Raw genomic sequence first — 17,900 nt, forward strand, 5'->3', positions numbered from 1 at the left:
TAAAACGTACAAAAAAAAATTGTGTTTGCACAACTTTTTTACTAACACATTGCTGCTGGATCCGTTCTATCCATTTATCGACATCTGGATCCCGAGGCTGCAGATACCAATAAAATTAACATGGAGGGGCAGAAAGCGGCCCACAGGCTATTTCTTCTGGTCCATTTGCTGTCTCAGTCCACTGCCTGGATGTGGCCCGTGGGTTGTACTTTGCTTAAAGGCCCCGTCACACGCAACGACGGATCTAACGATATATCGCCGGGGTCACGGATTCCGTGATGCACATCTGGCATCGTTAGCGACGTCATTGTGTGTGACAGCAAGGAATGACCGTTAACAATGTAAAATACTCACCTTATCGTCCATCGTTGACACGTCGTTCCTTTTTAAAATATCGTTGATTGTAGAGGATGCAGGTTGTTTGTCGTTCCCGAGGCAGCACGCATCGCTACGTGTGACACCTCGGGAACGACGACCTGCAGCTTACCTGCGGCCGCCGGCAATGCGGAAGGAAGGAGGTGGGCGGGATATTACGTCCCTCTCCTCTCTGCCCCTCCACTGCTATTGGCCAGCCGCTGTGTGACGTCGCTGTGACGCCGAACGTCCCTCCCCCTCAAAAAACATTACACTCTGCGTTCATGCCGCCGACGGTCAGTCGTTCCACGACTGATCTGTCGGGCAGAGGAAGCAACGCAAGGCCATCAGTCACAATCCGCCGTTCATATAAGTCTATGGGAAACAACGGAATTCGCCAAACGGATTGCATTGTTTATCAGAGCGGCGGATTGTGACTGATCATAAACAACGGAAATGTGAACCTAGCCTTAAGGACAAAGAGCTCAATTTTTGTCTCATCTGATCACAGCACCTTCTCCCAATCACTCTCAGAATCATCCGGGTGTTCATTGGCAAACGTCAGACGGGCCTGCACATGTACCTTCTTGAGCAGGGGGACATTGCAGGCACTGCAGGATTTTAAACCATTACAGCGTAAGATGTTACCAATGGTTTTCTTGGTGACAGTGGTCCCAGTTGCCTTGAGATCATTAACAAGATCCCCCTGTTTAGTTTTAGGCTAGGTTCGCACACTGCGTCTTTTTGACGCTGCGTTTTTTTGCATTTTTGGCCGCTAAAAATGCACAAAAACGCACCTGCGTCGAAAAAACGCATCAAAAAACGCATGCGTTTTTGCCGCGATTTGGTGCGTTTTTGGCTGCGTTTTGCTGCGTTTTTGATCTCTGCGTTTTGCTGCGTTTTTCTAATGCATTGCATGGGGGGAAAACGCAGAAAAACGCAGGAAAGAACTGACATGTCCATTTTTTTTTTTTAACTCAAAAACGCAGGTAAAAAACACAGATGTGTGCGGACAGCAAAAATGAAAACTCATAGACTTTGCTGGGGAAGCAAAGTCCTGCAGTTTTGAGGCCAAAAACACACCCGAAAAACGCGCAAAACCGCCGCGAAAAACGCACTATGTGCACATAGCCTTAGGCTGATCTCTCACCTGCCTCATGATCCTGGATACCTCACGAGGTGAGATTTTGCATGGTATCTCTGATCGATGTTGATTGACACTCATATTGTATTTCTTCCATTTTCTTACTATTGCATAGCTGCCTCCTCCTCACCCAGTGTCTTACGGTTTTGTAGCTCATTCCAGCCTTCTGCAAGTCTATGATCTTGTCCCTGAAATCCTTAGAAAACTTTTTGGTCTTGCCCATTTTGCAAAAGTTAGAGTCTGACTGATTAATTGTGTTTGTGGATAGGAGTCTTTTATACAGGTGACAATTTAAGACAGCTGTCTATAATGCAGGTAACAAGTTCTGTAGGAGCCAGAACTCTTAATGGCTGGTAGAGGATCAAATACTTATTTCTATCTGCAAAATGCAAATAAATTTATAGAATTTATACAATGTGATTTTCAGGATTTTATTTTGGATATTCTATCTCTCACTGTTAACATTAACCTCCCCTTATAATTAAAGGCTGTTCATGTCTTTGTCAGTAGGCAAACTTACACAATCAGCAAAGGATCAAATAATTATTTACTTCACTGTAGATCCCCTTAAGTAGCTGACCTCTAAAGGTACCGTCACACTAAGCGACGCTGCAGCGATCCCACCAGCGATCTGACCTGGCAGGGATCGCTGGAGCGTCGCTACATGGTCGCTGGTGAGCTGTCAAACAGGCAAATCTCACCAGCGACCAGTGACCAGCCCCCAGCCACCAGCGACGTGTGGAAGCGATGCTGCACTTGGTAACTAAGGTAAAAATCGGGTAACCAAGCGCTTGGTTACCCGATATTTACCTTGGTTACCAGCGCACACTGCTTAGCGGTGGCTCCCTGCACTCATAGCCAGAGTACACATCGGGTTAATAAGCAAAGCGGTTTGCTTATTAACCCGATGAGTGCTCTGGCTACGAGTGCAGGGAGCAGCGAGTCGGTACTGACAGCCTGAGAGCGGCGGGCGCTAGTAACCAAGGTAAATATCGGGTAACCAAGCAAAGCGCTTTGCTTGGTTACCCAAAATTTACCTTGGTTACAGCTTACCGCAGGCTGCCAGAAGCCGGCTCCCTGCTCCCTGCACATTCAGTTTGTTGCTCTCTCGCTGTCACACACAGCGATGTGTACTTCACAGCAGGAGAGCAACAACTAAAAAATGATCTAGGACATTCAGCAACAACCGGCGACCTCACAGCAGGGGCCAGGTTGTTGCTGGATGTCACATACAGCGACATCGCTAGCAAGATCGCTGTTGCGTCACAAAAAACGTGACTCAGTAGCGATGTTGCTAGCAATGTCGCTTAGTGAGACATGGCTTTTAAGGCCCTGTCACACACAGAGATAAATCTGCAGCAGATCTGTGGTTGCAGTGAAATTGTGGACAATCAGTGCCAGGTTTGTGGCTGTGTACAAATGGAACAATATGTCCATGATTTCACTGCAACCACAGATCTGCCAAAGATTTATCTCTGTGTGTGACGGGGCCTTTAGTCATAAAGAGCAGTATGAATGTGTGGCAGTTTCTCTTTAAAGATTAAAGCTGGTGTCACACATAACGACGACGACAACGACGTCGCTGCAACGTCACCATATTCTGTGACGTTGCAGCGACCTCAACAGCGACGTCGCTGTGTGTGACACATAACAACGATCAGACCCCTGCTGCGAAATCGCTGCTCGCTCCTGAATGTTCCTGGTCATTTTTTGATCGCTGTTATCCCGCTGCGCATGCTGATAAGCGCTGCATTCTTGTATTTGACACCACAGCAGCGACCATCGCTACGACGCTGAAAACAGTGACGTAGGGCTGAAGGCAGGATAAGGGCGTGTTTTTGCGCTCTATTTTGCAACGCCCCTACGTCTCCGATTGGTGGTTACAACAGCGTTCCGATTGGGTACTTTGCCGAAGGCGTCACTGTGATTTCATTCTTTAAGTTCTATTTTTTGTTCTACGAGCTACATTCTCTGTTTGGCGTCGCTAGTGTGTCGTGTTTTCTGGATCTTTCATCAGACCTCTTATCAGACCTTGTATTTGAAAAGGTAGGTATGCTTTGAAATTGTTTTATATAGGATAGTACTTGTGTATACGGGAACAGTATTGTACTACTTGAATTCTTGTACTTAGGGAACCAATATTATAATATTTATATTCTTATACACAGGGAGCAGTAGTTATATTCTTGGATATAGTGGGCAATATTATAGTTGTATTCTGGGTCAGTATTATAGTAGTTATATTCTTGGATATAGGGGGCAGTATTATAGTACTTAGATTCTTGTATATAGTGGGCAGTTTTATAGTTGTTATATTGTTGCATATAGGGGGCAGTATTATAGTACTTTTATTCTTGTATATAGGGGGGAGTATTATAGTACTTACATTCTTGTATATAGTGGGCAGTTTTATAGTTGTTATATTGTTGCATATAGGGGGCAGTATTATAGTAGTTATAATTTTGTACATAGGAGCAGTATTATAGTAGTTATATTCTTGTATATAGGGGGCAGTATTATAGTAGTTATATTCTTGTATATAGAGGGCAGTATTATAGTACTTATATTCTTGTATATAGGGGGCAGTATTATAGTAGTTATATTCTTGTATATAGAGGGCAGTATTATAGTACTTATATTCTTGTATATAGGGGGCAGTATTATAGTTGTTATATTAATTTATTTACATAGCTGGAAGTATTATATTTTTTTATATTCCGGTATATAGGAATATACATACATATTGTTGAAAATTCTCTTATTTCGTTTTATTTTTGCAGTTTCACATCATGGATGATATGCAGTGTGCTGTTGTAGTTGCTGCAATGCTGGTGGAGGAAGCTCGGCGACAAGATGAGGCACGGATGCTAGAGAGGCGTTCAAAGCGAAAGCGTCGCATGTGGACCAGAGAGTGGCTGCAGAGGAGGTCCGAATTCTCACACATGCAACTTATCAGAGAGCTGCAGGAGAAGGATCCTCATGATTTCCGCAACTATCTGCGGATGTCAGAGGAATCCTTCAAAATGTTACTGGAAAGAGTTACGCCACTCATTCAACGAAAGGATACAAAGATGCGTGCTGCCGTCCCCCCAGATGAAAGATTGGCAGTCACACTGCGATTCCTGGCCACAGGACGCTCCCTCCAAGACTTGCATTTTTCTGCTGCTGTTTCAAGGTCCCTGCTCAGCGTAATAATTCCTGAGACATGTAATGCAATTGTTCGCAGTCTACGCAGTGATAATCAATTTCCTAAAACAGTGGAGGCATGGAATAAAATTGCCAAGGATTTTGAGCAGCTCTGGCAGTTCCCAAACTGTGGTGGGGCTTTGGATGGAAAACATGTGCGCATCACGCAACCACGGAACAGCGGATCCTATTTTTACAATTACAAGGGCTATTTCAGCCTCATAATGATGGCCCTTGTTAATGCAAACTATGAATTCATAAATGTCGATGTTGGCATGAACGGCAGGGTTTCTGATGGTGGTGTTTTGGAGCACACAGCATTTGGTGAGCATTTGCAGAACGGTGCCCTGCACTTGCCACCCAACTCTGAGACCACAGGAAACCTTAATTTTGTTTTTGTCGGCGATGAAGCCTTCCCACTTCATGCCAATCTTCTAAAACCGTTTCCACAAAACGCTCTTACGCAGGAAAGACGCATTTTCAATTACCGCTTGTCAAGGGCACGTCGGGTAGTAGAAAATGCCTTCGGGATCATGGCCAACCGCTTCCGAGTTTTCCATACTCCGATTAACCTAAAGCTTCAATCAATAGACTCTGTTGTTTTGGCCTGTTGCACGCTGCACAACTTCCTTCGTCGTCAAGATGTAAATGCGTACAGTCCGCCTGGTTTCGTGGACTCTGTGGAACCAACAAATGGGGAAGTGGTTCTTGGTGAGTGGCGTGCTAACGCTCCAACAATCGCAGGCCTTCAACCGGTCATACATGGCAGAAACAAGGATGATGCGAAGGCCTGCCGAGAAAACTACTGCCAATATTTTAACGGTCCTGGTGCTGTAAGTTGGCAGCAACAGATGTTATAGAGGCCTACTGAGCATTTTGCTGTCTATACTGTTTTTTTAATAATATATTTTTGTTGTCCATTTTATTTTAATCTTTCTGAATTTTATAATGTTTGCATTTGTTCAATAAAATGTTATATAAACTATTATGGTTGATGACTTTTATTACATTGACTGCCATTTGGACCAACAACCATTTAGGTCCTCTGTACCGATACCCCATCGAGTATAATTGCATGTCCGCTCTATTCTCCTTCCCATAATAGATTTGTAAATCAAAATGATACCACTAACACTTTATGCCATTGCTATACCCAGCAAAAAGTCATTGGGCCCCGGGACCACCCTCCCTACCCGCGGAGGGGTTAACATCCAGCTGCCACTACCTCTCCCCTGGGTGCCCAACAACAACAGCGGTGGTGTCCCACCTGCCCAGATGTACAAGATTATAACTACTATAATACTGCCCCTATGCACAAGAATATAAATACTTTAATACTGCCCCTATGTACAAGAATATAACTACTATAATACTGCCCCCTATGTACAAGAATATAAATACTTTAATACTGCCCCCTATGTACAAGAATATAACTACTATAATATTGCCCCTATGCACAAGAATATAACTACTATAATATTGCCCCTATGCACAAGAATATAACTACTATAATACTGCCCCATGTACAAGAATATAGCTACTATAATACTGCCCCATGTACAAGAATATAGCTACCATAATACTGCCCCATGTACAAGAATATAGCTACTATAATACTGCCCCATGTACAAGAATATAGCTACTATAATACTGCCCCATGTACAAGAATATAACTACTATAATATTGCCCCTATGCACAAGAATATAACTACTATAATACTGCCCCCTATGTACAAGAATATAGCTACCATAATACTGCCCCATGTACAAGAATATAGCTACTATAATACTGCCCCATGTACAAGAATATAGCTACTATAATACTGCCCCATGTACAAGAATAGCTACTATAATACTGCCACCATGTACAAGAATATAAATACTTTAATACTGCCCCCTATGTACAAGAATATAAGTACTATAATATTGCCCCTATATACAAGAATATAACTACTATAATATTGCCCCTATGCACAAGAATATAACTACTATAATACTGCCCCCTATGTACAAGAATATAGCTACCATAATACTGCCCCATGTACAAGAATATAGCTACTATAATACTGCCCCATGTACAAGAATATAACTACTATAATATTGCCCCTATGCACAAGAATATAACTACTATAATACTGCCCCTATATACAAGAATATAACTACTATAATACTGCCCCTATGCACAAGAATAGAACTACTATAATACTGCTCCTATGTACAAGAATATAACTACTATAATACTGCCCCTATGTACAAGAATATTCCATAACTTTACATTCCATAATTCCATAACACAAAAATCCAATACACAAACATAAATCAAAGATTTAAATGCTATCTATGCCTTTTGCTATCTGACTCGGTTACAGCCGGGATCGCAGACGGGAACGCTACTATGACTCTGTGCTAGCTTTATTCAGACCGCTAGTTTCACAAACGGGAACGCTACTGTGACGCGGTTCGAGCGCCTCGTTGATAACGAGACCGCTAGCGGGATCGCTATTGCGACGTTGTTCAGAACGTGACGTGATGACGTTGCTCACGTCGCCTTTGAAGTCTGTTGGGCGGCGTACATGTTCTGTTAATGTTCAGAGGCGGGAACATGGCGGCTAGGAGTCGCAGTTCTCCATGGGGGCCTGTGGAGGTCCGTTATTTAGTAAAAATAATGGTCAAAAAAGACTATTTCTGCGAGGCACAGCATGACCATCCCATGCTTCATAAGCAGGCTGTGCTGAGGCTGATTAGTAGAGGCCTGGCCCGTCGATTTGGGGTGGAGCGATCCACAACCCAAATTAGGAAGAAACTGGCAGACCTGCGGTATAAGTCCAGTGAACTCCTCGCCAGCATCCGAGCAGACATCGAGAGGCGTCATGGTGAGTGCGGTTTAGCGGCTTTGGTCCTGTTCGTCTTTGTTTACCCATGAACAACCCATGGCTTTATGGTTCATGGATCATGGATATTTACCTGCTTATATTTAGACAGCAGCGCTGGAGAGAGGTAAATATAGAAAATCTTTTTATTAAAAAGACCCGTGTTTTCTCTGGTATTTGTCACACTGATGTCACACAGATCACATCAGTGTGCGATCCGTGTGACACCTGTGCTGCCAGTGAAAAAAAGGATAGGTGTGCGTGCAGGGCCACGAGGGGTCACACAGTCCGTAACTTACTGTTTGTGTATGAAGGATAGTATATATGTTATATACAGTATTGGGTAAAACCTCCTTCCTTACACAATGTGCCCGGGAGGCAGGTAAGGAGAGCTTCCTCGTTCCTGTGGCGTCACACGCAGCGATGTGTGCTGCCGCAGGAACGAGGAACAACTTCGTTACTGCTGCATTCACGATTTTTGAGAATGGACACCCATGTCGCCGATTAGCGTTTTTGCCCGTTTTTTCAACGATGCAAAATCGCTCATCGGAGTCACACGCAACGGCATCGCTAATGCGGCCGTTTGTGCGTCAAGATTTCCGTGAAGCCATCGACTTATATTTGCGATGTCGTGGTGTGTCAATCCCCCTTTAATGGTGTTGGACGCAGCTTACAGCAAGAAAAAGTGCTGTGAGGTTCCCGCAGAAAACATATGGGAACATTGACTGAAAAATCTGAAAAGTTCTGTCTGGTGGAAAAATGAAAGGTATTGAAAAAAATCAGTAAAACAAAAATAATCGAACACATGGGTGCTGAACGAGTTATCGAGGACCTGTCACCCACTCCCCACGCATGCATAAGTGCAGCAATGAATGCAGCATACATACTTTCATAACATGGACATTAACTGTGATATTCTTCCCCGACACTGGTGACCCAGCGATTACAATTGGAAAAACATGGCACAAAATGCCAATGACCAATCATTAAAATAAAAAAAAATAATCTTAATTTATATAAAATTTACAAAGAATAATAATACAATTGTGTAAAATATGAGGTAGTTTGGCGAGGACCCAAAGGAGGGGATTTATTTCTGAAACATATGCACTACAAATATACACACACATATGGCTTCTAAACTTGCTCACTCAGATATGCAACGAGATAAGAAGGATAGTCAGATGACTGGCCAATGCTCCAAACGCGATTAGAACAAGGTTGTTTGGAAAGCACAGTGTAGTTCAAATGCAATATATTGCAAAGAAAATAATCACATTATACCGAGATATCTAGTGTGCATATCAGAGGGACAAGGTGGCGAAAATGAGCTAATTATCCTTTGTAAAAGGTATGGTATGCAAACTTGATCATAGGTAACTTTCAGATAACTAAAAACTTCAATGCTCCTGGGGTAATGGGATTATTTACTCTTTGCATATATTAGGATTTGATCAACACTGTGCCAGTCTTTACAAAAACCATTTCGCAATAAACCATGCTGTGTAATCGCGTTTGGAGTATTGTCCATTGACCTGATTATCAGTGTTATCTCAGTGCATATCTAAAGAAAATAATTACATTATACCTAGATATCTAGTGTGCATATCAGAGGGTCAAGGTGGCGAAAAAGAGCTAATTATCTAACTTGATCATAGGTAAATTTCAGATACCTCAAAACTTCAATGCTCCTGGGGTATAATGGGTTTATTTTATCTTTGCATTTGAATCTCTGATTATCATTGTTATCTCGGTGCATATCAGAGTGACATTAGAAGCCTTGAGTACAAGCCATATGTTATACTATTTACAGAACAGAATAAAATAGAAGAATTTAAGTGATTGATTTTTGTGCCTTGTTTTTCCAATGAATGCAGCATGTTTGCTGCTTTGAGGCAAGTGGTCCCCATGTGTCTGGTGCCCCTAGAAAAAGGTTTGTCAAACATACGTAAAAAAGCAGGCTATACACGGGCTTTACATGCTACAATATATCTACCGATGTGTCGGCGGGGTCACGTTGTAAGTGATGCACATCCGGCATCGTTAGAGATATTGTAGTCTGTAAAACCTACATGCGATTACGATTAAACGAATAACCGGTCATCGCATACACGTCGTTCAATTACTAAAAATTGAACGTCTGGTTGCTCAATGTTCCCGAGACAGCACACATCGCAGTGTGTGACACCCCGGGAATGATGAACTGCAACTTACCTGCGTCCCGCTTCTTACGTATGGATGGTCGTATAGAAGGGTAAGTACTTGTGACAGGAACAAAGCATAGGTGCGACACGGTCAACAAATTTCAGTTGTCGCACATAAGATGGGGGCGTGTCACATCACATACGATATCGTATGCAGAATTGTATGGTGTAAAGTAGGCGTAAGCCATGGTGGCCTGGAGTTATGCGCTCAATAAAAGATTTCTCCTATACCTAGGACCACCTCCAGCTGCACAGGCAGCTCCACCATCTCCACCCTCTCCGGCTGTGGATCCACAATCTCCGCCAGCTCCAGCATCTCCTGCTGCGGAGCCATCATCCCCGCCGGCTCCAACATCTCCTGCTTCCGATCCACCACCTCCGCCTGCTGGGACACCCTCTCCTTCTCCAACCCCATCACCTGCTGCAACCCCATCACCTGCTGCAACCCCATCTCTTCCTTCAACCCCATCACCACCTTCTACCCAGTCTCCCCATACTTCTTCTAACGATGCCTTCTCCCCCGCATCAGTTGGTGAGTTTTGTGCAGGCTACCCTTCCTGTAATTTATGCACATATCATGGTGTCCCTACAAGTTGTAAAGGATACATGGATGTTTAAATGATGGTGGGCTGTCGTGTACTAATATTTGATTTGTGTTCCCTAGCCACAGGATCTGGTTGGGCCATCAGCGCCTCAGAAGAAGAAGAAGGTGATGAACCCCAGAACCGTAAGTGGTCAACCAAAAACATATACCTGACAGTTCGATGTTGGAACAAGGATGGTTAACTTTTCCCATTCCCTCCACAGAAATCCCCACACTACAGGACGTGTTGGATTCTCAACGCCATTTGTCAGAAGCCGTCCGGCGTCATGGCGAGCTGCTGGAACAGTTTTTGGCAGCCCAACAGCAGGGCCACTGAATGTTTGTGATTTAAATGTTTTTTTTGTTTTGTATGTCACATAAATCTTTCTAGTTTATTTTCGCTGTTGCTTACATTTTTGGACAAAACTTTAAAACAGGGTTTGGGAACCTATTTACTGCCGGGGACCATTTGGAATTTTCTACCAACCAACGGGGGCCACACCAAATTATCAACTTGAACACGACCAGGCTATATTTGTTAAAATAATTAATAAAATCAGCCCCAGAGTGGTGGCTGGAGAGACTGTGATGTTCGGTGAGATTGATCATTTTGATTCTCACCACTACATTTCCATGTATGTCTTGGTCTGGAGAGGCTGGGGGCATACACAACACAGGAGAAGCTAGGGCATATACATCACAGGAAACACTGAGGCATATACATCCCAGGAGAGGCTGCGTCATATACATCCCTTAAGAGTATGGGGCATATACATCACCCTGAGCAGTAGTTGGCAGCACAAAGAGCACTGTGCCGCCCTGGCAAAACCTGGGTGTTACAGAGGTCTGCATACATGTTATTGATGCTGATTTAACCCTCCCTTGGGGAGGTTCCCACACACAAACACACACCAGCCAATCAGACCCCACTCACCCCCTCCCCACGAAAACAGGAGGACATCAAGACTGTAGAGTGGCAACAATTTTTTTTTTTTTTTTTTTTTCAATGATCTTGACTGTCCAGGGGAGGGTGTGTGTGTGTGTGTGATGTTACCTCTGAGACCACCTGGCTAGTCCAGGGCGTCACATAAGCAGCCCCTGTGTGGGGCTGGGGTGAGTGGTACTCACGGCCTCAGGAATGGGCCAGCCTCTTGTGGGACCCGAAGTGGACCAGGAGAGGGGTGCCAGCTGACGGGACCCAGTACGGACCAGTGTGAAAAGAAGACACATACCTCGGGCAGGAAAAGATCACCTGAATTACACACACGGGTGTGGGACCCGTCTTCACAGCAGCGGGCCGTTGGCACCTGTTACCAGCAACTTGGTTAATTACTGGACTGGGGTTAGTTATTGGTTTATACTGTGAGTACTCCTGCACCACCCGGTACAAGGCGAGGACTGTACCCGTCACTCTACAAACTACCTCTCCCAATTGGTCCGTGGGACTATAAATCCCCCTACCCGTGGAGGGTATCCCACCTAGCTGCCCCACACCATCAGTCCCGGGCACGGTCCCCAGAGGCAGTGGCGGTGCCACCACCTTATCAACGCAACCCACGGGTGGCGTGACAGACAATTCCCCCTACCTAATCCCCCTCTTTTTTGGGAGCTTGACATTACAGACCGGGTCACGACACCGGGATACCTGCAGAAGTAACCCCTTGGCCAGGATCTCATTTCCCCCCCAATCCCTGGGCAACACAGCAATAGGTGGCAGCACAAAGAGCTGTAGGTGGCATAACACAAACAGCACTGACAGTGACAGCACTAGAAGGCAGCAGGGAGAGCACTATGTTCCCCACCACAGCTTTAAAACAAAGAACCCACAAAAACATTCTTATTTAAGAAAAATAAAAAAACACCCACACACACACATTATATATGTGCATCTGTAGCGTTGTGCCATGATGGCGACCTTGACCTCCACCCAACCCTTTACCCCGTGAATAATGTTATGCAGAATTCATGAAAGCTGTACAAAAGTTTGAAATCAAAGACATTTTTTATTACAATTCCCTAACATTGCTTAAACAACAACAAAAACAGCATAAATATTATAACAAAAAACAAAAACTATAAATTTTGGTATTGCTTATTCGAGTCATTTAAATGTTGCCTCTGTGGGCTGAAAAATTGGTTCGTTGGGGGGAACATGGGATACTGTGCGGGGGGGTCATGCTGGAGGTGTGGTGGAGGCTCCATCCTCATCCATGGCACTTGATCCCATGAAGACTGTTGTCGATGTTCTACGTCACACACTTTTGAGGAGTCTGTCAGTTTCCCCTCTGCCGCCTTGTTGAGGGCCTCCAGCATGACCCTTTCGACATGAACTCTTTGTTTGTCATCCAGCTTACGGAGTCTTTCATCCGTAAGCTGGGCAAATCCGCAAATGGATGGTCTGCTGTGCTGATCCAGGATTTTCTTCGCCATATCCATAAGGTCTGTTGAAGATGAGTTGTTCGGCTGCCTCTTACGGGTCGAGGAGATCCGCCGCGGTAATGGAGCTTCTGCGGTCTCCTCGGAAGTCCCGGCAATTTCATCATCACCACCTGTCACTATTGGCCCAGCTTCACAACGATCCTGCGGAACAATAAAAATGATGTTAAAATCAGATATCATGAGCAGCAGGCACAGGGATACACATGCACTGGAAACTAATGGGAGGGGCAGACTAGTACTACAAGATATGAAATGTCATTACATGGTATGAAAATAGAGTGTGGAGAAACTAGCAAAGGAGTATACTTATCTGAACTGGAAGGGATACATTTTGAAATCTGCAACAGTAATCATAGAAAACCGTAGTAACTATTTTCAATTAAATAATGCCATGTACATCAAAAGTTTCACAAAGGTACTTACATCTCCAACTGTGGTGTCAGACCGGACCTCAGGCTGTGTTCCCGGACCCAAGGACAGCGATGTTATTGTCCGTGGTACCTCTTGGTCTCTTATGAAGGCCAGCAAATCGTAGTACCAAAGCTTTGGAACGTAAAGTTCCTCCGTTCCGGCACCAGATTTGCTGGCCTTTTCCACCTTATTTAGTTCCTTTTTATAAACGGTGCGAAGACCCTGGATTTTCTTTCGCACAATCTCTGTCGTAATGGTCTCCGTAGGGTTATGCCTCTGGAACAGTTCAATAAGCTGCTCATAGGCCTGCTTTTTCTTGTATCGATTGCTGTAATCGACAGACTTTATCTTCCACAAACAAGGCAGGGATTGATACATCTCAATCACCTCCCTTATGAATTCTTGTTTGTTGGAAGACATCTGAAAAAAAAGGAAATTAATGTATTACTACATTGTTATAAACTAAGCACAAGAATATAGCTGCTATAATACTGCCACCTATGTACAACTACTTTAATACTGCTCCTATGTCCAATAATATAACTACTATAATACGGCCCCCTATGTACAAGAATATAACTACTATCATACTGCCCCCTATATACAAGAATTTAACTACTATAATACTGCCCCTATGTACAAGAATTTAACTACTATAATACTGCCCCATGTACAAGAATAGCTACTATAATACTGCCACCATGTACAAGAATATAAATACTTTAATACTGCCCCCTATGTACAAGAATATAAGTACTATAATATTGCCCCTATATACAAGAATATAACTACTATAATATTGCCCCTATGCACAAGAATATAACTACTATAATACTGCCCCCTATGTACAAGAATATAGCTACCATAATACTGCCCCATGTACAAGAATATAGCTACTATAATACTGCCCCATGTACAAGAATATAACTACTATATTACTGCCCCTATGTACAAGAATATAACTACTATAATACTGCTCCCTATATACAAGAATATAACTACTATATTACTGTCCCTATATACAAGAATATAACTACTATAATACTGCCCCTATATACAAGAATATAACTACTATAATACTGCCCCTATATACAAGAATATAACTACTATATTACTGCCCCTATGTACAAGAATATAACTACTATAATACTGCTCCCTATATACAAGAATATAACTACTATATTACTGTCCCTATATACAAGAATATAACTACTATAATACTGCCCCTATATACAAGAATATAACTACTATAATACTGCCCCTATGTACAAGAATATAACTACTATAATACTGCCTCTATATACAAGAATATAACTACTATAATACTGCCCCTATGTACAAGAACATAACTATATGTACAGCGGTATTGAATATATAACGTCAGGAATAGAAAAGCTATAATACTTCCCCCTATGTACATAGATAAATATAACTAAATATAACTATAATACTGCCACAATATACAAGAATACAGTTGCTATATTAATGTCACGATGTACTAGAATATTGGTATAATACTGCCTAAAAAAATTACTTACCTTTAAGTCAGGAGAATATTAAAAATCCAAGACGAAATCAACAAATTGAAAAAATCACTGCAACAAACTGCGTTCTGAAAAAGCTCAGGTAGAGTGAATGGAAGCGCTACTGCGTCGTCTTTTGTTTGATACGGTCACCCAATCAGGCGACGCTGTAGTGATGACCAATCGGAACAGAGGGGCGTGAAGAAAGACAACGCAAAGCGCTGTAGCGATCACCAATAGGAACAGAGGGGCGTGAAAAGAGATAACGCAAACCGTATCTAGGGGTTAAAACCACACCTCTGACTCGTCGTGCAATGACATGTCTGAAACCACACAACGACCGTCGACGTCGCTATGATCTCTGCTTCGTCGCTGCTTTATTTAGCATGTTTGACAGCTTACTAACGATCATCTATGGTCGCTGCAACGTCACAGAATATGGTGACGTTGCAGCGACGTCGTTGTCGTCGTCGTTATGTGTGACACCAGCTTAACTCTAAAAACAATGTGAATGTATAAGATAAAGCTAAAACACTAGTGCAAACAAAACCTGACAATGCAAATTGTAATTATTGTAACTTTAAGGACATCTAAAATGCCATGAAAAATGGAGTGACTGAATTACTGCACTATGGAATGACATAATTACAGAAATGACGCTCTCCAGTGCTCTGGAGTGGAAGATGCTACAAGTGCTTAGGGTATGTGATATGTTAAGCATTTCATGCTAATTGACTGCTTGTTTTAGTGGTCGATGTTCACGCTTAGACTTGACAATGACTGCACTATTAATCATTCAATATATAAGTCCTCAGACATAATAGCAATTTAGTAGATATTTCCTTCTAATGGGATGTTTTACAGATTATTACTAGAGTTGAACGGGATGCCAATAATCTGGGGCCGGCGGGTCATTAACGGACTTAAAAATAAGTTTGATCCGCTGCGGAATCCGGTGCGCATATAAGTCAATGGGGACCGGAATCCGGAGGTTAAAAACGTTTGTGGAGGGGCTAGGGGGCTAGGAGCGAGCGTGGCATACTCACCGAGGCGCTGTCATCGCGGCACACTCCTTCCGGGTCACGCTGTTACCTTCCGGAGCCGACAATTCAATATGCATTGTTTTCCCCGCCCACCGGCTCGCGTTGGTTGCAGCTAGACATGCCCCCACCCTGAGTGGCAGCGTGTCAGCTAACTGCAACCAATCACAGGCGTCAGGACGGCCGGTGGGCAGGGAAAGTAGCACAGTCTGTCGGTCAGTTCACGGTGGTAAAAATAAACACTCGGCAGCACAGGCATAGCGCACGGCTGCAGCCCCAGCTGTCGCGCTGTATCTGTGCTGTGTATACAGTGCCCAGAGTCACACGTGCGAGGCTGCCGGGTGCTGCCATGGCAGACCCGTGTGCACCCCTCGCATGTGTGATTCCGGTGAAAGTAAAAAAAAAAAAACGACATGCGATTCCCCCTATTTTCATCCCCAGCCAAGATAATGCCGGCTGGGGGCTGGTATATCCTCAGCCCGTAGCCGTTCGGTAGAGCCGCATCTGTCACACGTGACCGTACCGGTGTGCGCTACTGGCTCTTCCCACTGGCGTGATGCGGTGCCAGTTGGGGTAATAGCAGGATTAGCAGCGGCGCACGGCTATTTTTTATTTTTTGGGGCCAAGGGATGCAAATTTGATGCTGAGATTTTTACACCATATTCCTGCATCCAATCTAGACGTCCTGGCAAAAAAACGCGGTGTTTTGGCCCAATTTTTTGCTGCGGTTTTTGCGCGGTTATTTTTCCGCGATTTTTGCCACGGTTTTTTGCCAGGAGGTGTGGATTGGGTGCCGGAATATGGTGTAAAATTGTAATAATCACACAATTTACATCCCTTGGTCCAAAAATTAAAAAGAAACAAACATTTAGATGCTGTTTTTGTGCGGTCTTGTGCCAGGAGGTGCAAATTTGGTGCAGGATTTTGGTGTATTACTTCACCAACAAATTTGCATCTCCTGGCAGAAAACGGTAATGAAATGGTTTTCATACTGCTGGTTTTTGGCTGTTTTTTGCCAGGAGATGCAGATGTGGAATAAAATTGCACACACATGCACGCTCCTGTCAGAAGTGTGCAGCAGTGCCGGTGATGCGCTGTCAGACTCGTGCGGGTCTGACATCACCCGGCACAGCCTGCTGCTGTCTGAACATGAGCGTGCATGTACCTAGAATAATAATAATAATAATCTTTATTTCTATAGCGCCAACATATTCCGCAGCGCTTTACAATTCAGGAGGATAATATAGAAACAAGTAACAGTTACAGAAAATACAATATTTAGAGGTAAAAAAAAGAAAAGAAAAACAACCCTGCTTGTGAGAGCTTACAATCTACAATGAGAAATGGGGATGGGGGGCGGGGGCAAGGTATAAGTGCTTATTCACAATGACAATCCAGCCATCTCACGGAAATGGGGGATGGTTTCCTGGACCAGTTGGCCAGAGCCTTGAGATGCATATGGGTGCCATGGATTTTGATGTGGAGTTATGTTGTTAGACGTTGTAGAGGGACTATGTGAAACGAATCTGATTAGGGAGTATGAAAGGCCGCCCTAAAAAGATGCGTCTTTAGGGTGCGCCTGAAGCTGAGTAAGTTGTGATTTGTCCTAACTTCTTGGGGTAGAGCGTTCCAGAGGGTTGGTGCATCTCGGAAGAAGTCTTGGATTCGGGAGTGGGAGGTTCGAATTAGTGTGGATGTTAGTGGAAAGCGTTTCCAGAGCGTAGAGAATGGGTGGGGTGATAGACAGAGAGGAGGGCGGAGATGTAGGGGGGTGCCGCACTGTGGAGAGCTTTGTGGGAGAGCAAGCAATTTGAATTGGATCCTGTGATATATGGGCAGCCAGTGCAAGGACTGGCAAAGAGCAGAGGCATCCGAGTAGCAGTTAGCCAGATAGGTGACCCTGGTTGCTGCATTAAGGATGGCCTGTAGAGGGGAGAGTCAAGTTAGGGGGAGACCAATTAATAGAGAGTTACAATAGTCACAGTAGTCAAGGCGAGAGTGGATCAGTGCCACGGTGAGGTTTTTGTCGTTTCCATTGTGAGAAAGGGGCAGATTCTAGAGATGTTCTTGAGGTGCAAGCGGCAGGAGCGGGCAAGAGATTGTATGTGGGAGGTGAAGGAGAGATCAGTGTCAAGTATAACACCCA

The 17,900-nt window shown here is 43.9% G+C and overlaps 1 protein-coding gene across 2 annotated transcripts; it reads right to left on the reverse strand.

Annotated features, from left to right (window-relative positions):
* Positions 1 to 12,359: 12,359 nt before the first annotated feature.
* Positions 12,360 to 13,808, reverse strand: LOC142250570 (uncharacterized). Of its 2 annotated transcripts, none has more exons than XR_012725214.1 (2): positions 13,204 to 13,808; positions 12,360 to 13,118 (listed from the first exon to the last, which is right to left on the reverse strand). XR_012725214.1 is itself a non-coding variant. In XM_075322753.1 (2 exons), exons 1-2 carry the CDS (start codon positions 13,609 to 13,611, stop codon positions 12,415 to 12,417), a joined length of 915 nt encoding a protein of 304 aa, XP_075178868.1. In that variant the 5' UTR covers positions 13,612 to 13,808; the 3' UTR covers positions 12,360 to 12,414. The 2 variants fall into 2 exon arrangements, 1 of the variants encoding a protein (XP_075178868.1); XM_075322753.1 differs by having other exon boundaries at positions 12,360 to 12,921.
* Between the last annotated feature and the right edge of the window lie 4,092 nt (positions 13,809 to 17,900).

This window comes from Anomaloglossus baeobatrachus, chromosome 9 (genome assembly GCF_048569485.1).
Source record: "Anomaloglossus baeobatrachus isolate aAnoBae1 chromosome 9, aAnoBae1.hap1, whole genome shotgun sequence".
NCBI classification, from domain to species: domain Eukaryota; kingdom Metazoa; phylum Chordata; class Amphibia; order Anura; family Aromobatidae; genus Anomaloglossus; species Anomaloglossus baeobatrachus.

Excerpts from the sequence above, each read along its gene's own strand:
- LOC142250570 (XM_075322753.1), bottom strand. The coding sequence starts at position 13,611 with ATGTCTTCCAACAAACAAGAATTCATAAGGGAGGTGATTGAGATGTAT. Across the intron at positions 12,922-13,203 it reads CTGACACCACAGTTGGAGAT|GATCGTTGTGAAGCTGGGCC; the intron begins GTAAGTACCTTT and ends ATTGTTCCGCAG.